We start from the raw sequence: 25827 nt of genomic DNA, 5'->3' as shown, positions 1-25827 counted from the left end.
AGATGTGGTATAGGCTCTGAGAACTAAGCATTTGCAGATCCCTGGACTTTGATTTTTATTGCAGTCCACAGGCAACACTGGAACCAAGCAAGAAAGGTAGGCTTTAACCTCTCCTGCTCCAAGTAGTGGTAAGTCTATGCAAAACAGAGGCCTCAAGGAAGCAAACAGAAGCTAAGTGGGTGAAAGCAAAGCAGAACTAGTGTTAAGTTGGGCATGAGTGTGTACACAAGAAGTCCTGCTTTTTGCATTATACTGGCTCAGTGCACAAAATTTGAATCTGGCTTATAAGAGTTGCCAAGTCTGCACATGCAAGCTTCCAAAAATGAAAGAACACTACCAATAACCCAATTGGTTTTGCTTCCCTTGAAGCATTTGGGCCTTTGCAAACAGCTTAAAAAGTTGGAAGTTAGACAGTTAATATTCAGAAAAACCTGGATTTGGCAATTTCCCCTCCAAGAGGGGAAGTAGTGGAGAGTATAATCACCCCATATTAATGCTTCAAAACAGATTCAGCACTGAACATAAATGTATCAGATCAATTCATTGGTGTTTTAGCTTTAGGAATGAAGCCACCACCTCTTAAAAACCTGAAGCTTTCCATCCATTCAGCAAGCAGAGGTAAAAGCCTCACTAGAAAAAAAAAAAACTGACAAATGAAAGTTATGTAAAGCTGTAAACAAAGCCAGCCAGGAATAGAAGATATAGTTTACATCTTACTGCATCTATGAAGTCCTGCAGAAGTTAATAGTTTTTAATCTTCCCTTTGAAAACTGTTTGTTCCTATTGTGCTCTGCATCTTGAAAAAAAGATCCCAAGAACTAGACAGGAAAGGTGATCTCTATTACCATGTTTGCTGCTTTGCAATATATGGTGTAGCATAACCACAAGTAAATACAGCTTGGCTATCTAAGGTGTTGGCTTTCAGTAAACATGTCTAAGCGGCCACTCATCCCTCCAACAAGTACATACAGGAAATATTCAGCACACCAACATTAGGATTACCTGCACAGTGGTGCAATTATGTGCAGAAAGAGGGCGCTGAACAGTCTGTGCCTGCTTTAATGCATCTCTCCTGGGGGGTGCCATGCAATATTTAAGTTAGGGTGTCATGTTAGCAAGGAGGCACTAGGGTTGCTTGTGTGCCCCTAGCACCTCCTTGCTAAGGAGAGCCTGATCTGCATAGCCAGGCGTTCAGGAAATGGATGCTTCTCAATTGAGTGTCCGTTTCCCGCACCCAACTGCTGGTGCTTTATTTTTTTTAAATCTTGCTAACTTAATTTTATTAAGTAGGAGGCAGTACAGAAAAGCAGTTTTCGGAGTGTTCAGTTATAACACCTGCCTGGAGTAGGTGTTATTTCAGATTGTGGCCTAGACTTAGTATTGGGAGTTAATACCCAATAGCCTCATTCACATGCATGTGATCAGTGCTATTAGATTCACTCTGTTGGACATGTTGTAGAGGAGTTAATCCCCTTATTGCCTATACAACCTGTATCCACCTGCGGGTTATGCAGTGTGCACTGTATTGTATCAGCCCCAGTGCTTGTATATACCCTTCCCATGAGAGGTTGCAAGACCATGCCAGTTTGCATTAATGGTAAACAGCCCTCTTAATATACCTAGGACCAGCAGTACTTTAACTGGTGGTTTGTCTACTCATGTTTGTGAAAGCAGTATTTAATTTCTACTTTAAATTTGCTTTAGAGCAATTCATGAAACTTAAGTTATGCATGGGACAAAAAAAAAAAAAAAAGCAAAAAAACACTAAAATTTGTGTGTTACACCTTGATGGTATTTTGTTTTGTAAGATGAGTTGATAGTTTTAGAAGAGGCCAGTTAGTCCGTTGTCCAGAAAGTAGCTTCCCTGGAGGAGTTTTGACTGGGCCAGATCAGAGAGTGAATGATCTAATTAGGGTATTAAGTGAACAGGGAATTTGATAGGTAATTTGTTGAATAATCCTATTGTTAGAAAAAAAAAATTTAGATACTCAAACTCAGCCACCACAGTCATGTCCTCTATGGAGTAGAGGCTGCCAACTGCATCATGAAATAAAACTCATGAAAGCAGGTAGTACCTGAAGAACCTAAGATAGTGACTCAGGAATATGCAATTCAAAAGAATGATTTGACAGACTGGTGAAATTTTTAGAGTTTCAAGGGAAGTTTGAATGACAGCTTGCCTTTTGGATCCAATTCCCTCTGGAGGTGGGTTTAGAGACAGACTTTTGACTGATTTTGTTATTTTGGATGAGTTTGCAGGAAAAAAGTTCTTAGGAGAAATTTGTATCCAGACTACTAGATTGTATGACTTGCTAGTATCTAATCTTCCTTTTCAATGAGTTGAACACTTGGCAGCAGGAGGGCTTTTTGAATGCGTCATTAGCACTTCACAGAAGTTGATTCCAAAGAGAATATGGCAGGAGTCTATTGTGCTCTCACTAATGCATATTAGCATGCAGGCAGGTGTGGTTCAGACCGACGGCACAAGTGCAAGAGAACATGTGATACTATTAATATTGGTTATTGTACTAGGTTGGTGCATATCCAGTTATCCCAACACCATGTCCTTAGCAAGGTATGAACCAGGGTTCAAATCTCACTGTTGCTCCTTGTGACAAGTCATGTAATCCTCCACTGCCTTGGGTACAAGCCCTCGTGGCATAGGGAAATACCTCCTATATCCGAATGCAATCTGTTTTACAGAGCCTGAAGGTGGAATGGATGTCTTGCCAATGGGATGCCATGGAGTTCCTGCCTGTCACTAGTGTGTACAGCACCACTTGGAGAGATCTCAGGGCATGTTCAGCATCATCTACATACATATAATCTGCCGGATTGGCAGAGGGAATAACTTGACTATATTTAATGGATGTGGATAGAAAGAACCAAGCTCTGTGTATTGGTATAACAATCTGAAGATGGGGAGAGTCCGACTCTAGATTTGCCATCCACCATAGAAGTCTGTGCTTCTCTAGTAAGGCACTGTAATCACTAAATGAAAGAAAAAAAAAAAACAAAAACCACACCTGGCTCAGTTTAACTAAGCTACTTGTTAGATTGGACTGCTATAATGCTTGACATGTTTACCTTTTGAATAAAGCAGGCCAGGGTCCTAGTTTGAGCAGAGGCAAGGACCATGTGATGCAGCAGCTCCCTCAAGTGTCAGATTGTACAATATAAGAGTATCCAAACTATTTGGGACTAGTCTAGCATGGAGATTGTAACTTGTATGGTATGGGTAGCTCTGGTTCTATGGAACCTAGTTCCATATGAGATCTAGTTATGTTAAATCAGGGTTTCCCCAATCAGTGCACCATAGCATACTACTGTGCCATGGCTGAAGTGCAGGTGTACTGCAGCTGCAGACTATTTTGCCTCTGGGCCTGCAGGATGTCCTCCCACCAGCTGCTCTTGCAATGAGAACTGTGTGTGCTCTGTAGGCTTCAGACTTGCTGGCCCTGTGCAGTTCAGATTGCAGAGGGAAGCAAGCAAAGTTGGAATAAGCAGCACTGGGTAAGCCTGCTCCAGGAATGGGAAGGGGGGGGAGAAGAGAAGAGGATTGGCATGGGGTGGAAAGAGGGAAGTTAGTAATGACAGGGGTAAACTGTTAAGGAAGGTCATTTGTGATGCAAGATGTAAGGTGCTGCAGGCTAGAGAAAATGCCATAAAACAAAAGATTGGGATGTACCAAGTTAAAGCTTTAGTGTTTTCTGTATAATTTTGATGTGGGAAGCCCTTTAATCTGATGCTGAGAATTTAAGGTGGGTAGGCTAATAAAATAGGGTATGAAGCATGTAAACCTTTGTATAGGCTAATAAAGTTGGCAAACTTTTTTGGTTGCCTGATTAGTCAATTATAGCTTTTGACCAGAACTAATAAAGCAGGATCTCAATTTAAACACACTGCTGGCTGCTAGCCACTGTTTGGGCTTGGAAGGCAGCTGGAGTTACCAGTACTTAATAGGCTATACAGTCAAGCACATGTCTTTAGGTTTATTATTTCATGGCAGCCCATCTGGGACAAAACAAAAAAGTTGACTACATCATACATCTAGTAAGACTTGTATAGAATGTGCAGGGAGTCCTATATTTATTTATTATTTTGAGTTTTTCTATACCGGCATTTGTGATGGGAATTGCATCATGCCGGTTTACAATTTAACAAGGTGTGACAAAGGGAATATAATAAGAACATAAACCGGTGCTGAATGAAGAAGTAGTAACAATAAAAACAGGGAAACACAACTTTGAGTAGTGGAAAGGCGATAGTAATTTAACAGAGAGAACAAACTTGCCAATTAAAAGGTGTTTGCAAAGTTATGGAATTGGCAAAGTTGTTTACCACCATGTTAAGATAATCAGAGTTGCTTAGGTTGAATTACGGTTCAGTTGGAGTCTGGAAAAGACTAGAGGTCTTCTACTCAAGGATGCTAAAAAAAAAAAATATAGATTAAGATGCATATGCTAAAAACTGAACAGGTTAACTGTTCTCAATTGAGGAAGGAACTGAAGAGACAGGACCTATAAGTGCAGCTTGTGAGTATTTTGAATCCTGGATGTGCACACCAGTTATGAGTGTCAGTGTTTTGGAGTTTCAAAATTAAAAAGAAAAGTTACAGAAAGTCATTCCTTTCAAGTAATTCCAGGAAAGATGTTTTAACATGTACATACAAAAAAGTAAAGTTGAAAGTACCACAATGTTTAAGCATATTGTAAACTCATGCTTTTTACTGAACTAGAAGTGAGGAACTCTAGTTCTTTACTCTATCATGAGAGTTTTAAGTGCTTAAATTGGGTTATAGCTCCTACATGTGGGAGGATTTAATACTAAGTCCTAGCCTATGAAAACCAAGGCACCATTTTGTAGATGTGGATTTTGAGTTGCTTTTTCAAGGACAGCAGGCTTGCAATTTGCTTTAGTTTTTTGTTTTTGTTTTTGTTTTTTTTTAAGAGGAACTTTGAGTTTATTGGAAGAGTATTTGAGGTATGGACTACATACTAGGATGGTGAACTCCAAGCTTCAAGTGCCACATACAGGCCAGGTTCAGGATATCTACAGTGAATATGCATGAAATCTGTTATAGATCTCTTACAAACCTAGCCTGTGTGTGGCATTTGAGGACTGGACTTAGATATCCCTGACTAGAAGAAAGAGGCCTCCTGGGTTTGGGCATTTTTGTTGTGGGGGGCAGGTGGTGGTGAGAAGAAGTTTATCCAAAATTTAGTCTCCATTGTCTTTGGCCCTAGTATTTAAAAAAAAAAAAAAAAACCAGATGCAATTCTATATTCATTTTCTAAGTTACTGTAGGAATGAGTTTGTTCCTTTTGGGAAGGATATGCAGCTTTTAGAATAGTGGTCAACACCGAAAAGGTACCTCTGATGTTGAACTCAGTACTATTTTTCTCCAGATGAACAAAGTTATGCAATACAAGTTTATGGTGTCATTAAGAAGCGTTGCATCTAGGAACAGAAGACCCTGCCAATCCAGAATCAGCTGAACATAGTCGGACTACTCCCACTCTCCTGGATCTAGATTGAGAAGTGTCCTTAAATTGTCTCTTCCTGCTATGTGTGAGAATCTGGTGATATACTGCCACCACAATTGTCCCAACATTTGGACTGATTGACCTTGCAGCCAGAGTTGTAAACATGCCAACCACATAGCCCTGGCTTCCAGCCTGAGTTATATTCCAAAGCATCTTCTGCATTCCAGTGTCCTTGCATTGTCGACTCCTGACAGTAAGCTCCCCAACCAAGGAGTCTGTTATAATTACTAGCCAGTACAGTGGGGCTAGGGAACCTCCCTTCCTTAATTCCACCATTGCCGTTGGGAGATCTCCACTGAGAAAGAGTGCTGTAGAGGATGCATGTGCACCCTTGCCCATGGCACCACTTTCAGGGCTGCTGCTATTAAGTCATTTACATTTATTTATTTTATTTAAAAAAGTGTTTGTATACCGTCTTTACAAACAGTGTTTAATCAAAACTGTTTACATAACTAAATAAAAAACGATTTAAATTTAAACATAAAGATTATCAAATTATAAAAGCTCAAAATTACAAAAATATATAATAAAAATAAAAATCTGAAACAATGAATAGTTTACATAAAAAATAAATCAATATATAATAATGTTGTGCCCTGTGTGATGGAGAAGTAGTTATGTTATTTAGTGTGTGATATATGGAAAGCAGATTGAAATAAATGTGTTTAGGGATTTTTTGAAGTGTTTGGAGTTGGATATGGATCTTAAAGAGTCTGGTAATGCGTTCCATAAGATTGATCCAATGACAGAGAATGATCTTTTTCTGGTGATGTCAAGATGGGCCTGTCGTGGTGATGGGATGTCTAAGAGGTTTTTGTCCAGTGATCTTAGATGTCTGGTGGGTTTGTAAATCCGGAGAATGGAACATAAGGTAATTGAATTAGGAGTGTAGATGAGAGAGTGTATAATGGACAGGATCTTTAATTGTATTCTGTATTTAATTGGTAACCAATGTAATGATTGAAGTATCGGAGTGATGTGATTTTTTATGGAAGAGTTTGTTAAGATACATGCTGCTGCGTTTTGGATCAGTTGAAGTGAGTGAAGTGTGTTATCTGGGAGACCTATATAAAGAGAATTACAGTAGATTACATGCAGATTAAGGCCACATGGTTGGGCATGTAATGTTCAGACTGAGCTGTGCCAGCAGCTTCTGAATTCAAGCTTGCCAAGCTTAGAGATAAACCTAAGCTTGAGGTATTACAATTGAGCAGGCTGAAGACTGCTTTTGGCCAGGGTCAATACCCAGCTGAGCTCCCACAACAGGGAAGTCACCTTGCAAGTCAGGCAGCTCTCTTCTAGTGATTTGGTGCAAGTCATCCAAAATACAGGTGTACTTGGGTTCCATCCCTTTTCAACTCTGTTGCAACTACACCATTAGCTTGGAAAAGGTTCAAGGAGCAGCAGCAGCAGCATCTCAGAACTGGGATCCACAGGAAAGATGTGTTCTAGTTTGATAGGAATGTGGAGCTATGCCTTGGGTAAATAGAGGTCAGAAATTCTCAGCTGCATGGCCATTATCACAGAGTGCAAAGTGTGTGCAAAAATGCTTTACTTGCAGAGAACAGCTGATGTCTAAGGTCCAGGATGGGATTAAGAGCCCTCCTTTGGCACAACAAGAGTATGGCCCAGAATATCCTTGAGACTTGGTTACTGGGACCACAGCCCTCAGACTGTAGAGCCTTGCTAGTGTACCTTCCACTGCCTGTGACTTCTGCAGGGAGTCTCCATAAACATTTCCTGAGAAACTCCATCTCCAGGACCCCCCAGGGGTGGGTTGGCAAACTTCATTGGGAGGCTCAAGAGATTTCACTGCCCAAGCCTGCACCTCTTGTCCAACCTAGAAGGTTCGAGTCCTTTGAACTATTGCTCCTCTATAGGGTTGACATGCTTGATCCATTAGCATGACCTCATGTTAAGTGAGTGCTGTGCCTCTTATCCTCCAGCAAAGGAACCACGGATTTACCCTACTCAGCCAGTTTCTCCAACTTTCTTCAAAAAAACTAGCTGTTAAGGGCAGCTTTGAGGCTAGCCCGAGAGGTCATACCAGCTGACCAATCTCAGAGACACCTGGCTGCTACTGTTGAACCCACCCCCCTGGCTAAAGTACAGATCACAGCCCACATGTGTCAAGGGGCAGCAGCTGGTTCCATAACTGCCCTGGTATTTACTTCAGGGACAGCCACCACCTGGGAGAGAAGCAAGCTACAGTGAGCCACCAAGGAACAAGTGAAGCAGTGGCAATGTCCTTGCAAATCAAATGCTTGCTGAAGGATAGTCTCAATCTTTACCATTAACATCCTTCAAGGCCATTGCCTTCCACAGGAATAGTTGTCTGCTGGGAGACTGCACACACGAGTGCATCTACCTTTGGAAAACATAAGTGCTCTTAACCACTGGATCCAGAAGTTACAGGCCTTCCAAAACCTGACCCTGGAGCACGCCACTCAAGAGCAGTCAATTCTTGAATGGTTTCCATCATGGATTTCTTTGGCTCAGACTGAATCTGACCCAGGCACTCCAAGCATTTCAAGGTCTGGGAAATAAGACCTGGTAATACATCTATGAAAACTGCCACAGTTCTATGTAGTTTTAATTGGGGGGGGGGGTATTTTGACATGTGTCAGGATTAGTGTCATCTATGCCTCAAGCCAGAGGTCATGCTGCTGCTCAGAATGTCTAGGCAAGGTTCCTACCTGAGCCTCTGCTGTGGGAACATTGGACAGGGCTGCAGACTGCAATCCATGGAAAACAAAGTTCTACCCATGAAAGACTAGAAGTATCCAGACCCAAGAGGTACCTAAGTACTCACTGAGCAACCTTCCCCTGCTGAGGAACCAGCTAGGGAGTGCCATAGTCAGGCACCCCACCTGAGTTTTTATCTAGACCTACACCTGGCTGGGAAGAACCAGGTTTAGTGGAATCAGACAGACAAGTCTCCCTGAGCCTCCAAACAGTGCTAGCATAAGTTAGCAGGCACCTGTAGCTGAAATGCCCAAATGACAAGTAGAGCAAAGAGGATGCTAAGCCTTCTGAGGTGCAGGTGCTACTATGGCAGACAGTGTGCTGAGCTGCAGCTGTTCATATGTGCACAAAATTGTGTGTCCACTTAAGACACCTACCTAGGTGGTAAAAAGTGAGTCTCAATAACTTAAGCACACAATACAAGTTGTGCACAGAGGTAAGTGTGCAGCCACTAGTGGCACTTAACGGGCAGCCTTAGAAAGCACAAGAGATGCTGTTGCAGCCTACTCATGTGGTATTTGAGGAAAAGCCTTAGAGCAGGGCCTAGCCTAAGGAGGCTGCTCAAATCTCTTGGCCTCCCACAAAGCAGGATGAACACTGGAATGGCACACTGAGCATGGAGACAGGGGTGGGGGGTGGGAGCAAGGAGGAAGCCCTAACCAAAACTTCCCAAGTCTCTGTATTAAAAAAAACAAACAAACCTGAATGAATCTTCAATCAAGGCTTCAGCCCAGGTGGTTTACAAAGAGTCTAACAAAATACTACATGAACAAGAGTCATGGCATTAGGTAAGTTGGCTATTTAATTGCTTGTCTCATGATCCCTTCTGTGCAACTTAATCATGTTCACATTTACTTGAGGGGGAACCATTCTGGGGCATGAACACTTCCAGCAAGAATGCCTACAGGACCTGGATGTACCCTTGCTTTGAGTTATAAGGTGTGAGCCAAATACAAATAGCAGGTGTCGTTTGTGACTATACCCCTCCAGAAAGGGGTACAGAGAGTATATTTTAATTGTTACTACTTGAAGTTTGTGATAGTTTTAAGTTGTGTACTACTGCTTGGGTGATGTTTTATAAAGCAGGTTATAAAGTTAATGAAATGTACTCACTAATTTTCAGAGGGAAGTCCATAGACTGTCTGAAGATGGTCCCTATATGCACAAACTAGAATTTTACAATTCTTTGAACAAAGTTGATGTGACTGCAAAGGCATAAAAAAAAAAGATCATGCCAAGAAGTAGAATGTGGTTCATGCAGCTGGGTTTAAAAAAAAAAAAAAAAGGTATGGGTAAGTTCTTGGAGAAGTCCATTAGCAACTATTAATCACGTTGACTTAGATGTCATTCCCTATTACTGGCATGGTATCTTCTTAGTTTTGGGTACTTGCCAGGCTTGGCCTCTGTTGGAAACAGGATGCTGGACTTGGACCATTGGTTTGTCCCAGCATGGTAATTTGTGTTCTTAAGCTACATAGGGAGTTAAAGTGAACTGAATCTTTGTACCTGTAGTTGGGATAGTGGAACAAAGCCATCACCAATAAGTGAGGATAAATATATATTGTATAGCTTGGCACTGAATTGTTAGGCATGGTACTAGAGCATGTAGTCTTTTCCTTATCTCTCCCTGTTACTAAGCAGACTAACATCTGATAAGATGTAGTGCTCGGTCTGAAGTTATACCCTAAGTAGAAGGCATCTGTTACAGCATAAGTCTTGAAGTTGTAAATTCTAATTAGAACTGGCCTTGCATGACCTAGACTACAGCCAGAAAGGAAAGTATAAAATTCTAATTAGCAGTATTATTTAGGTTTGGCAAGGAGTGCCTTTAACCATTTCTTGATGTCTCTCTGGCCTGTATGTCTTGTTCCCCCCCCCCCCCCCCCACATGTTGATTCAATAGGGAAACATCTTTGTATAAATCTAATTTTAATGCTTTGATAGTATTTCAATGAATTTCTGATTTTTACCATGTTTTACAATTTAGTAATGCTTTTGCTTTTCCAAAGCAGTGTTGCGTTCCAATGTAATATCTTTACACCCTAGGTGAAAGTTTGGAAGAGTGTAATTTTGTGTTTATCAAAAAAGACAAAACCATCCTATATGATGTAATTCTACAATTTCTTGTAGAAGTGTCTAATTTAACAAGCTTGTCCATCCTCTGGATCGTTTTTCTCATAATGAAGCTTGAGCAGAGACTAAAATTGCATGCTAGTTCTGTAGCCCACTAAGACTTTGCCTCCCTACTTCAAGGCATCTGCTAGCTAGTGAAGTCTTTTCAGATTAAGTGTTGATAAAACACCTTAGAATCTCTAAACTTACCACTAAAATTGATCTAATATATTAGGTTTAGTTTAGCCAAATCCTTCATGTTGGTATCATGAACACAGGTTGACTCACATTTCCACTCTATACTAGAAGGCAACCTGCAATCACTTACAGTAATGAGATTGTAAGGTCTCTTGGGTATGGACCTTAAATTTGTACCTGAGGCAATGGAAAATGAAGTGACTTGGCCAAGATACAAGGATCATCAGTGCACAGGATTTGAACCCAGGCTCCACAGCCTCTTGCTCCAGCCATTGGACTATTCCTTTGCTCCTATTTTCCTCCATTTAGGAAGTATATCCTCTCCAGTGGGGAAATATTGTACCCTGAATCAAATAGTAGTATTGCTTATTTGTGTTTAGACAGCTTCATCTCCTGTAATGCAGGCTACCAGGAGCTCCCTTAATTGTCAAACATGGAAATTCTTCATAACCAGAAAGTATAAACATTACATTTTTCATCTTAATTTTAAGTTTTGATAGCTTGGCTGAAACCCTAAAAAAAATGCACCTCAGTGTTTGCAGTGGGGTCTACCCAAGCTAGCAAAGCAGGAACTGCATGGTGGAATTGCATACGTGAATGGGTGACTCGAGCACTGCAGGATGGAGGGAATTGTGCTTCTGATTATAGGAAGCTTCATGAATGCTTTTAGAAGGCAGATTAGGAGAGAAGAGAACATACAAGCCAAAAGTATCACCATTCTAGCTTTTAAAAACATACCAGTTTAAAATTCAGCAGTAAATGCTGTATTCAAGTACATATGATATACCAAGTAGTTTTCCCCTGAGCTGGGAGTGGGTAAAAATGATACAGAGTTACTTAAAAGATCTCAGCAGGCACAGGTTCTTCAAGTGTTCATCTTACAACAAATCCAGTTACAGGCTGCATGGCAGCGCAGGAACCTTTGAGATCTGGTAGGTCAGCAGCTGGTTCTTTAGCTGCATGCAAAGTAACCATGTAGTGCAGTTTGGGGGAAGAGATGCAAAGATTCAGATCATGCCACGCAGAGTACTAATTCCTCAGATGAAGTAGCACTGAGGATACCCCTTCCCCCAAAACTTCGTTATATACCTTAAGCAGAGGTTCTTTAATCCCATCTCCCAATTTTGATCAAAAATGAATGCTACTTCTATCCCCTGGGAAATTGACAAATTACCAGAAACTGACCATAACATTAAGCTCTGATCTCACAACCATCCCAGAGTACTGATACACTTCCTAATTCATGATGTTTGAGGCTCTGGCAACATAGGATGTCTAAATATTTGATAGAGACCTCTTGTTTCAAATTAGAAACGGAAAGGCAGTTTAAGTGACATGCTTCCAAGCTCTCATGCACCTAGATGTGCATGAAGTCTGCCCAACAAGAATGCTTTTGGGATCACTTGCTCTCCCTAGCACTCAATTGTTAGTCTCCAGCTGTTGGGTAGAAGGGATGGCAGTTTATGCACAGCTGCACACTGGTTTGAGAGACAGGTGTAATCTGAGACTGAGTGCCACCTGCTACTAAGGGCAGTCTCATCAACAGTCTGTATGCTGTGCAGGACAATGGGGATTGTTCCTCCCCAAGTGGAACAGAAACCACAAGTCAAAAGCTTTTACTGCAAGTCAAGTAGAAAGGGGGTATCAAGAAGTTGAGCTCTGAAGTCTTTGCAGACTCCAGGAGATGTAAACAAGGCTGCACTCTCTGAATCCTTTTATGTAAGCTTTAGTTCACTTGTGGTTAGTTTTAATATGAAACTTTTAATTTTGAAAAAAAAAAACCCCACAAAGCTGTTAACATGCAAGGTTTAGGATAATCCTTGCTTTGCTGTATCTCAGCCTTCTGGGCTGAAGGAGCAGAGTTACCCCCTGCCTCTGTTTTAAGAATTCTATAGCCTCACAAGTGATTATTGGACTCACCTGTACCTTTGGGTCTTCTTTGGACCCAAAGAACTGGGCATCAGCAGGCTGCAGCAGTATACTACAACTTTAGAGTACACAGGGGAAAAGTTCAGATGCAGCTGAAAGCCAAAGTTTAAAAAAAAAAAAAAAAAGTGGCTAGCCTTGCTAGCAGCAGAATGAGGTCTGGTGGACGGCTTGAGGGAGTGGCAGTAGTTGAAGGGAGGAGGTATGATTAGTAAGTGGCTGCAAGAAGCCATATCATTTACAGTTAGCTAAATGAGTCAAGAGCAGCTTAATAACCTGGCACCCCAGCGAGCTGATGCTGAATTCCATCAAGGGCTGCAAAACTGCAGGTAGCACCCAGGCCTCTTCCTGCCGCAAGAAGCATCGGGTGACGAGCTGGACCTGCTCCGGGGATAGGGGGCTCACCCCTTCAGGAGCTTTGGAGACTGCCTTTGTGTAATCGTGTGCCTCCTGTGGTGGGACTGGAGGAAGCTGGATGGGCTTCTTTGGGGGTTTGCTGTTCTGAGGTCCCAATTAATGGAATTGGGAGTTCGGTGGTGGTGGGGTAGAAAGTAGAAGCTAGTTTAACCAAATATTTAATAGAAATCAAATGCATCGACAAAGGATGTATGAAACCTAATCTAGGTTAGAAATTAAGTGAGCTAAGCACACAGGGAGTTTGCTGCAGCCAACCAGTACTCATGTTGTACTGGGTAAGAGTTTCATGTCTTCCCTGGGGGAGCCAGGGCAAACCGTGACAATGAGCACCTGAGTGTGGCATATCAAGCATGCACTAGAAAAACTGCAGGAGGTGCTCCCCACCCCCTGCCACCAGTAACCTAATCCTCCAACATCTGCCTATTCCCTCACTCTTTTACAAGCATGTTAGGGAAAGTTTGCAATAAGGATGGTAAGGCCAAAGATAAGGACTAGACTGTTACCCTGCTAGATCAGTACACCATGGTACATCTTGGCCAGAGCCTGATAAGAGTGTGTTGGTAGTCTTTCCCCCCTACAACTGGTCTGCAGGATATTTCCTGCCAACAAGGGAGAGAGTGTTGGGGCACTGCTCATCTGTTGCCCCTTCCCTCACTCCCTCTTTGTAATTAAGAGCTGCATGGGACCCTGTAGTCCTGTGAGCCTTCTGGCTCCATGCACCTGACTGAACAGGGAAGCCGGCAGCTAAGTAGTGCTCACTGACTTCTGCTGTTTAAGACATGGGGGATGGGAATGTAGAGATTAGGGTGGTAGGAGACTGAAGTGATGGTATAACACCAGTCCCCAAATTTGGTGCTTTATCTTTCACTTTGGGATGGTACAGATCCAGGCTCAGTCTGGATGGGGCAGAAGATTAGCCTTCAGCAGCCCTCTGGCACATCTACTAATGCTCACATTGAAGGTAGGGGGTGCCAACAGGTGCCAAGCAGTCCAGAGAAGGAGCCATGAAGGCAACAGCAGCAAGGGTAGGAAGAGAAAAATCAGACCAACACTCCCCTGGAGTCCAGAGAAGATCTAGCCTTTACTGCAACCTTAATAATCTAAGCCACAATGCCAAAAAATAAGGACAGCATCAGAAATAAAGATTAAGTTTGTCCATCTTGGGAGTTTCTCACATACCATTATCCATGGAGAAAAAATGCTCCCCTTGCAAGTCTGGAAAACTAGAATGGGGTTCCAGTATATATATATATATATATATAAAAAGTCAGCCAGCAAACAGAAGAAAATCCAAAATACAGAACTGCAGGACAGTTGTCCCCATGTACAAACATCCAACTGCAATTGGTCCAAGTTAACTTTCCTTCAAAAACTAGAAAAACTAAAGTCTCACTTGAGTGTAGCCCTTTCAAGTTATATATCAAGAAGGATCAAAGCTTCTTATGGTCACCTCAGACAAACACTTACTCCAATCTTCTGGGATACTGTGATACACCCTTCCCTTGAAACTGGTCAAATCAAAGTCCAAATGTAATTTGAGTCAAACTCTCCCAATATCAAAATTGAAAGTGATGAGCTGAGGTCCATTGAAGTACTGTAGTCCTGAGACCCTGTGGAAAGTAGAGACTTCAGATCCTTGGATCCTCCAGAAGTAGTTTGTATCTGATATTCCTTCAGGATTTCAACTCCTTTGCTCTGAAATCCAGGGGGGGGGGGGGGGGGGGGAATCTCTTAGCTAGAGTGCCACACCCCCAAAAAGGTGGCATCACAGGAAGGAATCTGATACAAAACCCCTGAATATTGGACTTAAACTGATGTGATATTGGAAGCTTGGGTTATTGCTATGGTTCAAAGAACAGAACTTACTTTTTGCTGTTATTTCTTATTTTGATATTTGGAAGTGTATTTTATTTCCCCAGCCTCCACACATGGCACGGCTGATATGGGGGAACTCATCTGGTAAGAAGAACTAGGAAGTACTGAAATTCAGGCTGCCAAGTTTTAAACAGAGGGGGAATGAAGACATAACATGAACCTATCATAATGGACCAGCTCCTTCTATAGAGAGGTGCAGAAGTGGAGAGAAAGTGCTGTGTGGACAGCCAGCTAGAGTTACCGTAACTTGGCTACTGCTCCCAAAACCAAGTCACATCTACTGCCTGCTCTGTTTCACTCAGCTTGGTGATAAGTGGCTGGAAAGATGGGATAATGTGAGCAGCACAGAGTGGGTCCATGCCCCGCATACTGCAGCAAGAAGTGGCATGTTCAAGTGTTTCTTCATGCAAGAGCCACTGCTGAGAGCAGAGCTTGGGCACTGGCCTGGATATCAGCTTCAGGCAGGTGCCTTCCCATTTTGCACCTGATCTGAAGGCAAACAAGACTCACTCCTGATCCTTGAAGATCTGATAACATGGAAAAGCCTTGCAGGCAAGCTGGGTGTGCCTGAGGCCCAGATTCAGGGAAATTAGTTACTCCTATCCAAGTTTATATGGGTTGCTTTAGTAGCTTGTTCTGCCAGTTAATATGTTAAAAACTTGCACTCTATTGCACTGTTCAGGACTAATCACAATGCAATACTGATTTAGCTGTTAGACACCACTGAGTGGAGTGCCACATTTGGTTGGTCAAAATGATTCCACTTTTACATCTTTTGGTTACCCAGAGAAGATACCATTTGCAGCCACAGGGACCAGAGCTGAAAAGTTAAGTTGCAGGAGGACCTTGGGAGACTGCAAAATTGGGTTTCCAAATGGCAGATGAAGTTTAAGGTGGACAAGTGCAAAGTGATGCATTGCATATAGTTACAATGTTAGATTCTTAGGCATTATCCCTCAGGAAAGATCTAGGCATTAGAGTGGATAATACATTGAAATAGTCAGCTCTGTGTGCTGTGGAGAACAAAAAGAGCAAACAATGTTAGGAATTAAAGAAGGGAATGGCAAACAAGTGATAGATGTCAGTGCCTATCACGCCATGGCAAGACTGCGTGCAGTTCTGGTCACTGCATCGCAAAAAAGGATATAGTTGCACTAGAGAAAATACAGAGAAGGGCAACCAAAATAAGGGGCATGGAACAGCTGCTCTGAGGAAAGGCTAAGGAAGTGAGGTCTGTTCAGTTTGGAAAAGAGAAAACTGAGGGGGGAGGAATGAGGTCTACAAAATCATGAGGGGACTTGAGCAAGTTTATATGTCTGTTTACTCAGATTATGGAGTACCCCCTAGTCCTCCTATTAAATTAGCAAGGAGCTCATTTAAACAATTTAAGAATTTTTCTCCACTCAGCACATAGTTAAGCTCTGGAATTTGTTGCCAGAGGATGTGGTTACAGCAGTTACTGTAACTGGGCTTAAAAAAAAAGTTGACAAGTTCCTAGAGGAAGAGTCCATAAACTGCTGTTAACTAATAAACAGCAGCTTGATATTTAGTGTTTGGGTACTTGCCAGGAACTTTGACTTAGATACTATTAGAAACAGGATTTTAGGCTTGATGGACCCTTGGTCTGACCCTGTATGGCATCTCTTATGTTCTTACTCATGAGAACATGCTACAAACCCCATAGCCTCTATTCCAGGACTGCAGTATGCAATGCAGTCACTCAAACCAGCTCAAGTCCCAGATTGAAGCCTGAATATATACTACCTTTAACTATGCCTAGAGTTGATCTCCAGGATGACCAAACTAAAATGCCAGATAAAGTATCCCAGGATATAGTTTCCTAGGTTGACCTTCATATCACTTTCTGAAGTGACCATGCATATAAAAAACTGGTACAGTTACTAATTGAGGCATAGTGGTTTGTCATGCACATCTAAAAGTGACCTGCAAGATTAAGCCAGAATTAGAAGCTAGGCTGGATTAGAGTAACAGGGGTATTGGCAAATAAAAGTTGACTATTTGACAGTAGACTTAAGTGAGGAAGACAAGTGAGGGTCAGCACTTTCCTCTTACTTGGGCGGGCTCCCAGCTCAATTAGAAGCAGTCTTTTGGGCTACTATGTGCCATATCAATGACCATGAACAAAGCCTGTTAAAACCTGGCTGATGTGATCACTAAGCACTCTACTTAAGACTCAAACCCAGATCCTCTGCACAGCAGTAGATATCACTGGCCCCAAGGCAATATTGTGTTCTATTAAAGAAACCCCTACGTTTTACAAATCACCAACCACCTTTGAAACTGCAGGACTCAAGTGTCCCTCAGCGAGAGAGAGAGGGACATGCTCTGGTCATGGCAGAGATAAATGAGAACCTTATCCCCTTCAACCACAACTCTTACAGGCTGGTCTCAGGAGAGACTTGCAGTAACCAGGGAACTGGTTGGATTTTTTAGTTCCATAGGCTTTATATTTAAGTTTTGAATGTTTATGCAGGATTCATCCTATGCTTAGTAAAGGATGGGGGGGGGGGGGGGGGGGGGGGGGAATTTTGAAAAAACAAAAAAGTTGGGAACACTGCACCTAGAAAGTCACTCAGATGCTTAGACCCCAAAAGGCCTAATTACACCTGTTTTTGACTTGGTTTTCCCTTTTTAGCACTCTGGCAGGGCAGGCATGCTCTGTGCACACCTGTCCAATGTAATGTGGTGCCAGGCCCTCCCTGCAGCTAGCGTTGTGTCAGTAAGGAGGGGGAGGGCCTATGGGCAGAGCGCTCTGACATGCATGCCCATAGCCAGGGTTCCCATGGGAACTGCACGTTTCTTTTTGAATCAGCCTGGATTGCAGGCCCCATTGGGCTGTGGGTGGGGCACGTCAGCAGAATAGAGAGGAGTTAGCTCTGAGCAGGAGGCTTACCCATCTCTCCAGTCTGCCGTTTCCTCCCACCCGATTTATTATGGTTGTTTCATGGGGCAAGTTTTGTTGCAGCTGGAGAGGGCGGGCAGCTTCATGCTGATTGATCACAGGGCTTGCCAGGAGCCAAGTTCCAGTTGAATAGGGGCACAGCTGTCCCTGCAGGAGCTCCTTGCTGGGTGGTGGTTGTCAAATGAGTTCACGAATGGAATGGCTAGGCAGGTGACCTAGCAAAGACCATCTTGCTGGTGTGATGCCGATTGTCACTATCAAAGCAATGGGGTGTGTGTGTGTGGGGGGGGGGGGGGGGGGGGGGGGAATGATACACATTTTGGCTCGGGCATGACTGATTGTTAAATAAAGCTGCGGCCTTGTTGGTTCCAAATGTTGTCCTGTAGTGTTTTTGAGTGGCTATATTTTAAAGGACATTGGCAGAAGGAAGAAGTGGTCCTGGCTGCCTACACTATACTATTGAACAAGCAACTCCCAATTTCCCCTTGCACAAGCAAGGTAATGACTTATGTCATGATCAGAGCCCAGCAGGTGGTTTTCATGGTGCAGTAACCAACCTGTTTGTAATTTAAGGAGAGCAAAGCTGATCTGGAGCCCTAAAACAAAATGTGACTACACAGAACATGAGCATAGCAGGACTTAAGGAATCCAGACACAATAGAGGCACAGCAGAATAAAAAAAAAAAAAAAAAAAAAAAAAAAAAGAGTTAGACATGTTCCACCAGACAGCTTCCTTACAACGTTAAGTCAGATGTGCGATATCTAATCTTAAATGCCCCTTCTTAACGCATGATTCCTACGGCATTCAACTGCCAAAGGCACATAGTAAGACTGGTTTTCAGGTTGTAGGTTTCTGTAGTGTGGCATTTGCATGCTTATTGCTAACAGTGCAGGTTTTTTACTTCAGTGAAAATATTGGTCACAACAGGGAACAAGTCAAGAAAGCCTGCTCAAAGTCTGAGGGGAAGATGTCTAAAACCAGTTTGCCCCATGTGGTCTCAATGCTTGTGCCAAGCACACTACATCTATTAACCCTTTGCCTCCCATCAGCTGAAGGGGAACAGACCTTGGCAGCTAATGCAGTGGACTTATGTTTTACTATTTTTATAAACAAATCATGGAGAATGCACATTCAATTTGCAGGACCTATGATTTGTAAATGGCCATTGCTGCTGGATTTTGGTTGCAGTTACCTGTCTTCCCCCTTATTTACAGCAGCTAATCCATGGGGGGCCTACACAAACTTTTATAGGTCGTCAAGAACCTCATGTTTGTATTTTAAGTTCAGTAAGGTGGTACTTTCCAAAGCTGTTACCAATGTGGACTAATCTTTACTCTCCTGCTTTAAAAAAAAAAAGTCAAGTAACTGCCTCAAAAAGGTATGGCAGCCCCCCCAGTAATGTATAGGCTCTGAAGATCAGCCAAAAGACCAAGGGTCCCCCCTCTCAACTCAGATCTTAGTTTACCCAATATTCCTTTTACCAGTGCTTAAGTTAAAAACTCAAGTGCTGCAGATGACTGCAGCATCCATGGTTAAGAAATAGCCAAAACTCAAAACTTTATTATGGGAAGAATGAGCCAGTGGTACTAATTGAGATGTTTAGTGGAGCCATGCATTTAAAAACATAACATGCCATACTGGGTCAGACCAAGGGTCCATCCAGCCCAGCATCCTGTTTCCAACAGTGGCCAATCCAGGCCATAAGAACCTGGCAAGTACCCAAAAACTAAGTCTATCCCAGGCTACTGTTGCTAGCAATAGCAGTGGCTATTTTCTAAGTCAACTTACTTAATAGCAGATAATGACTTCTCCAAGAACTTATCCAATCCTTTTTTAAACCCAGCTGCACTAACCACATCCTCTGGCAACAAATTCCAGAATTTAATTGTGCGTTGTGTGAAAAAACTGATTAGTTTTAAATGTGCCACATGCTAACTTCATGGAGTGCCCCCTAGTCTAACTTCTTTAGTCTTTCCTCACAGGGGAGCTGTTCCATTCCCCCTCCCCCCCATCATTTTGGTGCATTCTGCATACAATTTAGATGTCATGTATTTGTTCTTCAGTCTATAGATTCTGTTCTGCCCTACAGGTGCTCAAACCAGGGAGCACAGGAAGTACTGTAAGGGAAAGGCATCTTTAGCCAGAGGTAGATTCACTCATCCCCATGCTCCCTAAGCCATAGTCAAGAGAAGCATGTTAACTTTCCCACACTGTACTGTCATTTACATGGAGGCAGTACCTGCAGGAGATTAGCAGGTACTAGTACCTGCAGGAGATTAGCAGGTACTAGTACCTGCAGGAGATTAGCAGGTACTAGTACCTGCAGGAGATTAGCAGGTACTGCCTCCATTACTGTAGAAATGCAGACTGGATTGTGACCCTCAAGAACTGGGATGTCAGAATCCCTGCCCTAACCCAGTGCACCACTAAGATTGCCTGATGCTTAGATCCAGGCTAGCACTTGAGCTAAGAGCAGAGCTCACCACAGCAACAGCTCTCAAATACTTACAACTCCTTTGAGAGCATGTATAATCATGCACACCTCTTCCTCCCAGGTACAAGAGCCCTTGAGCATGGTAATTAATGGGCAGCATGCAGAGCAGTGATAACTGGGCCCTGCTTTGTACTATATGTGTTGCACAGCACCTAATCAGCTTCTGTCCTATTCCCAGGCTGAGAGACTGATCAGGGTGGGGTGGGACTAGTGTGCACTGACCATTGGATGCTACTTATTCTGAATACTGGGAGTACAGTGGAGGAAATCTGGAAGCTGCATGCAGCAGTTAATGTAGCTAACAGAGCCAATGGGTAGCTTCTCCCTTCTCCTGCACTTGTATGTACAGGAGTTAGCTGTTTATGTCTGGGCACATCTCACCCCTGGTTGAGAAGCTTTGAAGAGACTAGTAGGGCTTTGAGTGGTTCCCTTGCTTCTCTTTTGGCCATAGAAGTCCTCTCCGTGCTGCACTGCCTGCCCTGTGGAGGCTGGTGTGCCACATGATGTTTATTAATGTAGGTGAGCTTTGGGCTTGAAAAGGTTGGGAAGCTGTGCTATTAACTCTTAAGCTACAGCAGGTAAGAAGCAGTCTGGCTCCTTGTTCCTTACAGCTGCTCCACTTCATACTGCCCCTTTTAGGTTATTAAGTCTGCATGTCACGTAGAGAAGCCACAGGCATACTGAAGAGGGAGACTGGGGAAGAGAAAGGAGACCCCAATTAAATGGGTAATATGGAGTGAGAGGGAAATCTAGTTGGTGAAAGGGATGAGGAGAGCACCACAGTTACAAACTTGGGGGGGGGGGGGGGAGATGAAGGATTAGTAAATTGGTGATGGGGGAAGCATATTTACATTCAGAAGAGAAATTAAATTGACCACCACAAACAAGGATGTGAGTTGAAGCACCTGTTTTCCCAGCAATAAAGCTTTGTATACACAGTTCTGTGTAAACAGCAATTAAGAGTTAAAAGTATTACTGCTGAAATGAAGAAAACAAAACCTTGATCCATCTGGTATGTCAGAGTGGAGTCCATCCTTGCTTGGAGCAGCATAATGGACAGGGCAGAAGTGGAAGAGACTGGCATATAGGCAGCAAGACATGACAGTATACTGGGAAGGTGGGAATTAAATACAGGTAAGTTAGGTAACAGGAAGAATGGCATGAAGATGAAGCCTGTTCTTTGGAAGAGAGACTTAAGACTGAGTCTAGTTCTTGTATGTTGTCAAGCTCAGCAACAATCCTTGTTTTAGTACTCAAGTTGGAGCTTGGATGGCCAGTGGAAATCCCCCTCCTATCTGGTAAAGCATGAAAGATGTCAGTTAGCGAGTACTTTGCCTGTACAGATCAGGGACACCACAAAATCATTCCAGTGTACAGAGAGGCCTGCGTGCAGTAACAGGCTTAAAGGAGATTGTATATGCACAATTGGGCTCATGTGTGGGTGGGGGGGGGAGCAGCAAGGCAAATATAGAAAGGATGGTGGTAGTAGTCCTGCGATTCCAGTAGGGGGGGGGGGGGAGGGCAGAACTGGCTTATTGGAAACACCCAAGTGGTGTTTGCTCAAGATGATAACTCCATCCCCATGAGAAGCAAGATGGGACAGTATTTTATCTCATGTAGTGCAATAGACAGTTAGTACTGCTACTCAGATAAGTCTGTGCAAAGGAGCAAGAAGCTGCGGATTCATGAGAATAGAGCCCCACTCACTGAGAAGCTAGGCTGTTACTCCGGGATGAAGGGTAGAGCTGGTGACTTGCAACACTTAAGACCACTCAAGCAGGACTAACAGATCCTTGGCCTCCAGAGTTGCCAACACGCTAGTTCTGCCATCCCCTACTGGAATCACAGGACTGGGCAGACAACTCCATTCTTAGGACACATTAAGTGATATTTTGAATAGTTCACAGAGCACCAGATTTAAGATTACAAACACCCCTGGATCAAGGAATGAGCGTGTGCTTTCACCCCCAGAGCAGCAGCAGCAGCAGGTGTGTTTTTGGGTGCCCTTAGAATTTGGCACATGCCTATCCCTAATCAGGACACGAATATAATCCACGAATCTATCTTGGCAAAAAAAAAATTTGGAAGTATTATTTCTGATTACGAGACTGTTCGTTCAAATTAAATGCTTTGGAAAGCAAAGCAAGGACAGCAGATAAGTACTAGACTCCTGTCTGCTCACTCTGGCATCGTACACAAAACCATCCACCTTGATTTCTGGCTTTTCCCCTACTCATCTCATGTTAACTGTTCTATTACTGAAAGGATGGTGATGTGTGGAACGGCTGCAAGTTATTTTCTGCTATTACTCCTAAGATCTCTGCTCCATGGAACCTCATGTTCTAGAACCCTTCCCCCCCTCCCAGAAAGCTTCCTGGGTCCTTTTTATGCCTTTTAGACATCTGAATTTTCTCCTTATCAGCAAACAGTCTTAAGTCTTTCCATAATGCTTTTGGTGTAGACCTTGCACTATTTTCAATAACTTAGCTGGCCTGCCGCCATCCTTTTCATATACAGTTGGAAGAGAACTGTTTAGCCTCACTTGCCAGTAGGGGGGGGGGGTATTTCCATGAAAGCCCCTTTAGTGCAAGAGAATTTGATGAGGCTAGCCTTACCCAATGTGCTTCTGTTTCCTATGCCACAGGAAAGATGGCTGCTATGACCTGCTCCCAACAGCAACTCTTGCTCTCACCCAGCCCCCCCTGCTGGGAAGAACAGCCAAGACGTGCTCCTCCACTGACGTCCCTTCTGCTTGTGTGGGGGGAGGGGGTACTACGGCTTCACAAGACCTGCTGACCCCACACAGATCCAACTTCAGTAGGAAGCAGCAGGTAAGTGCTGCTTGCCATGGAAGGGAGGAAGGTAATTGCATGTCACAAAAAAAAAAAGTTAATCACTGCCACCGACTAGTCTTGCCCTTTCATTTTCAAAGGAACTTGCAAGCATACTGTTCTCTCCATTATCCTAAGTTATTATTGCTTCTACTTCCCTTCAAAAAAAGATTTAAGAGGAGTTCATACATGCGACACTCAAGATGTTTTCTAGAGTTACTAGTTTACTTTGTAATTCATGTTTTAAGCCTTGAGTTAGTTTTTCTACTGAAAAAAAGTTGTGCATTATGTCAACCCATGGCATACCGAAATGCCCATCATATCCCTTCATCTGTAAGGCAGTGTACCTCAACCAAGTCTGGTTTCCATGAAGTCCACAGCGAGTATGCATATGAGAGAGATACATACAATTGAGTCAGTGCATGCAGCTTTCATGCATGTCAGGGAACTCCTGAGATTTGAGGACTGGGTTAAGAAACAGTGCTCTACCCTACATTAGGATCTAGAGGTGATTATCAGATTAAAGGCGAGATATGGATGCTAAAAATAGCTCCCCCCCAAGAGGCTATGCCAAGGGTTAGATGCTGGTTTCTTTAAGTGCTTGCAGAGCATAATAATATGAAAACCCTGTATTCTTTAAAAAAATATATAAAAAACACACCAGGGGTAGGTATTCTATGTATTTAAACAGAGGTGAACTTAAGAGGGGAAGGGGAGAATAAGAGCAGAGTTTGGGGGGAGCAACCTAGAGGAGAGAACCACATTAAGAGATGATATGATTCAGATAATGAAAGACTGATGCTAGCAACTGGAAATCAGAGTTCAGAACCCATGAAGGAAGGCAAGCCTTCAGACACTTAATACAGAAGAAACGTTTTACTTCATACTGCTGGTCACAATAGGTTTTGGACATTTGGAAAGCCATGAATTTTGGCACAAAGTAATACTTAGACTAAGTTATATGGTTATAGTCCAAAATGATAGAAATGTAAGAAAAAAAAAATCTGCATGTATTCCCAGCTGGTAAGTCTCTGGTGTATTTAAGCCCTACCCTGCACTAGCAGAATATGAGACAGGTTTGGCATATTAAAGAGTTAATACAAGGTAGAACTTTTTCCTCTCGCCGAAAACTCCTTGACCTCGAAGAACAGACTTCACGCCAGGAAAACTGATGCAATCCAGGGCAATATGAAGAGATTTAAGTTTAAAAAGCAATATACCTACGTGCCAGTTTCTACACATGCACTCAGCAGCACGTCCTGTATCTTTCGCATGAAGTTCAGTCCAGGAAGACAGGACAAAGGCAAACACCTGGGTATCCTCTGATGCAATCAGAGCCCCGCTACAAAAACAGTTCTCTCTCTATCACAACACGGTAGAGTATATCGGACAATATTTGCTTTAACAATTAAAAAAAAACTGTTGACCTTTCACCTGACTGCAGACCCAGCGCAACATACATAACAAATCTTATGTGCCTTCTCCCTCCCCCCAGCGAACTAGTGCCCCCCTCCCGCCACGCACGTTCCAGTTAAACGCGCTGCTTAGAGTCTCCTGCCGAGGACTAGGAAGACAGCAGCTTCTTTACAAGAAAAAGGGAGCAGGTTACAAATGCTTAAAACCTACGCCGGTCCCTCTCGATTAAGAGACCCGCTGGCACGTGAACTCTAGCTGGGAGCCAAGTAGCCACATTTCCACCATCTGAAAAATGAATGGGAAGGGGGGGGGGGGGGGAGGTAATACACAAAAAAACAAAACACCCACCGATAACGCGCATTTCCAGTCTTTTTAGGCTTCGATGCCTATTTTTAGAACACGCACCCAATTCTACCACAGACCCTCTGAAGAAGCAGGGCACAGCATCCGCCACCACCCAACACACAGCGTACAGGCAGAGTAGGAGAGCCCGATCCCCGGGGGATGCAGGAGGGAGCCCGGGCCCAGTCACTCCCGCCCCCCTCCCCAAACACGTACAACCCGAACCCGTCTCCCCCCCCCCCAACTGCTACAAAGGTGCCTGGCGACGCGCGTTGGGCAGAAGAGCCTAGGCGAGATTCTCAGCTCTGACGGACAAGTGCGATATAGCAAGCTCCCCCCACCCAATAATAGATGAAGCCTCCCTTAAAAGAAAAAGAAAATGCGTGCCGAAACACGCGAGTAACCTCTACTCAACCCTGGAGAAGAAGAAGATTAGAGTCCTGGGAAAGGCAGCCAGCTGTAGAGATATGTGCGCTAAATAGAGCGCAACAAGGGGGAACCCCTGCACCCACCACAAGCGAGCAGAGAGGGGCAGCCCCACTGGAGGGGGAGGGGGGGGGGTCGGGGGATAGCCAGCAGCAGCAGCGCAACAAATGGAGGCAGCGCTCACTCACCGTGCAGACCCCGAGACGCTAGCAGCAGCAGCAGCACCAGGGCGGAGAAAAGCCACCGAGCGGGGAGCATGGCGCCGAGCCCGCCGCACGGCAACGTCCCGATGCGGAGAGAGGAGGAGGAGAAAGGGCCCTTCACCTGGACCGCCACCTTGCAGCACGCCCTCCACGTACGGCCGCGGCGAGGAAGGAGGGGGCGTGCGAGAGAGAGCGCTACCGAAGTGACCGGCGTGGCGCTCCCTTATAGCGGCTGCTGGGGGCGGTGCCGGCCGCCGCTTCACTACTCCCCCGCCCGGCCGCGCCGCCGCCGCCGCCGGCCTCATTTCCTGATCCGCGCTCAGCGGCGGCCGCTCAGCGCCCGCCATCGCGCCCCGATCGCTCCTTTCCCCG

General features: G+C 43.8%; 1 protein-coding gene across 2 annotated transcripts in view; it reads right to left on the bottom strand.

The window, feature by feature from the left end:
* The window catches only part of VLDLR (very low density lipoprotein receptor), a 103814-nt gene extending 78147 nt beyond the window's left edge, over positions 1–25667 (bottom strand). For both annotated transcript variants that reach the window (XM_029613304.1, XM_029613313.1), the window contains exon 1: positions 25441–25667. In XM_029613304.1, coding sequence (XP_029469164.1) covers positions 25441–25510 — 70 coding nt within the window. In that variant the 5' untranslated portion in view covers positions 25511–25667. The remainder of the gene's footprint in view (positions 1–25440) is intronic.
* Positions 25668–25827: the final 160 nt, after the last annotated feature.

Source organism: Rhinatrema bivittatum, chromosome 1 (assembly GCF_901001135.1).
Source record: "Rhinatrema bivittatum chromosome 1, aRhiBiv1.1, whole genome shotgun sequence".
NCBI lineage: Eukaryota > Metazoa > Chordata > Amphibia > Gymnophiona > Rhinatrematidae > Rhinatrema > Rhinatrema bivittatum.
Note: the sequence above shows the minus strand (reverse complement) of the source record. Positions and strands in the feature narration are given on the sequence as shown.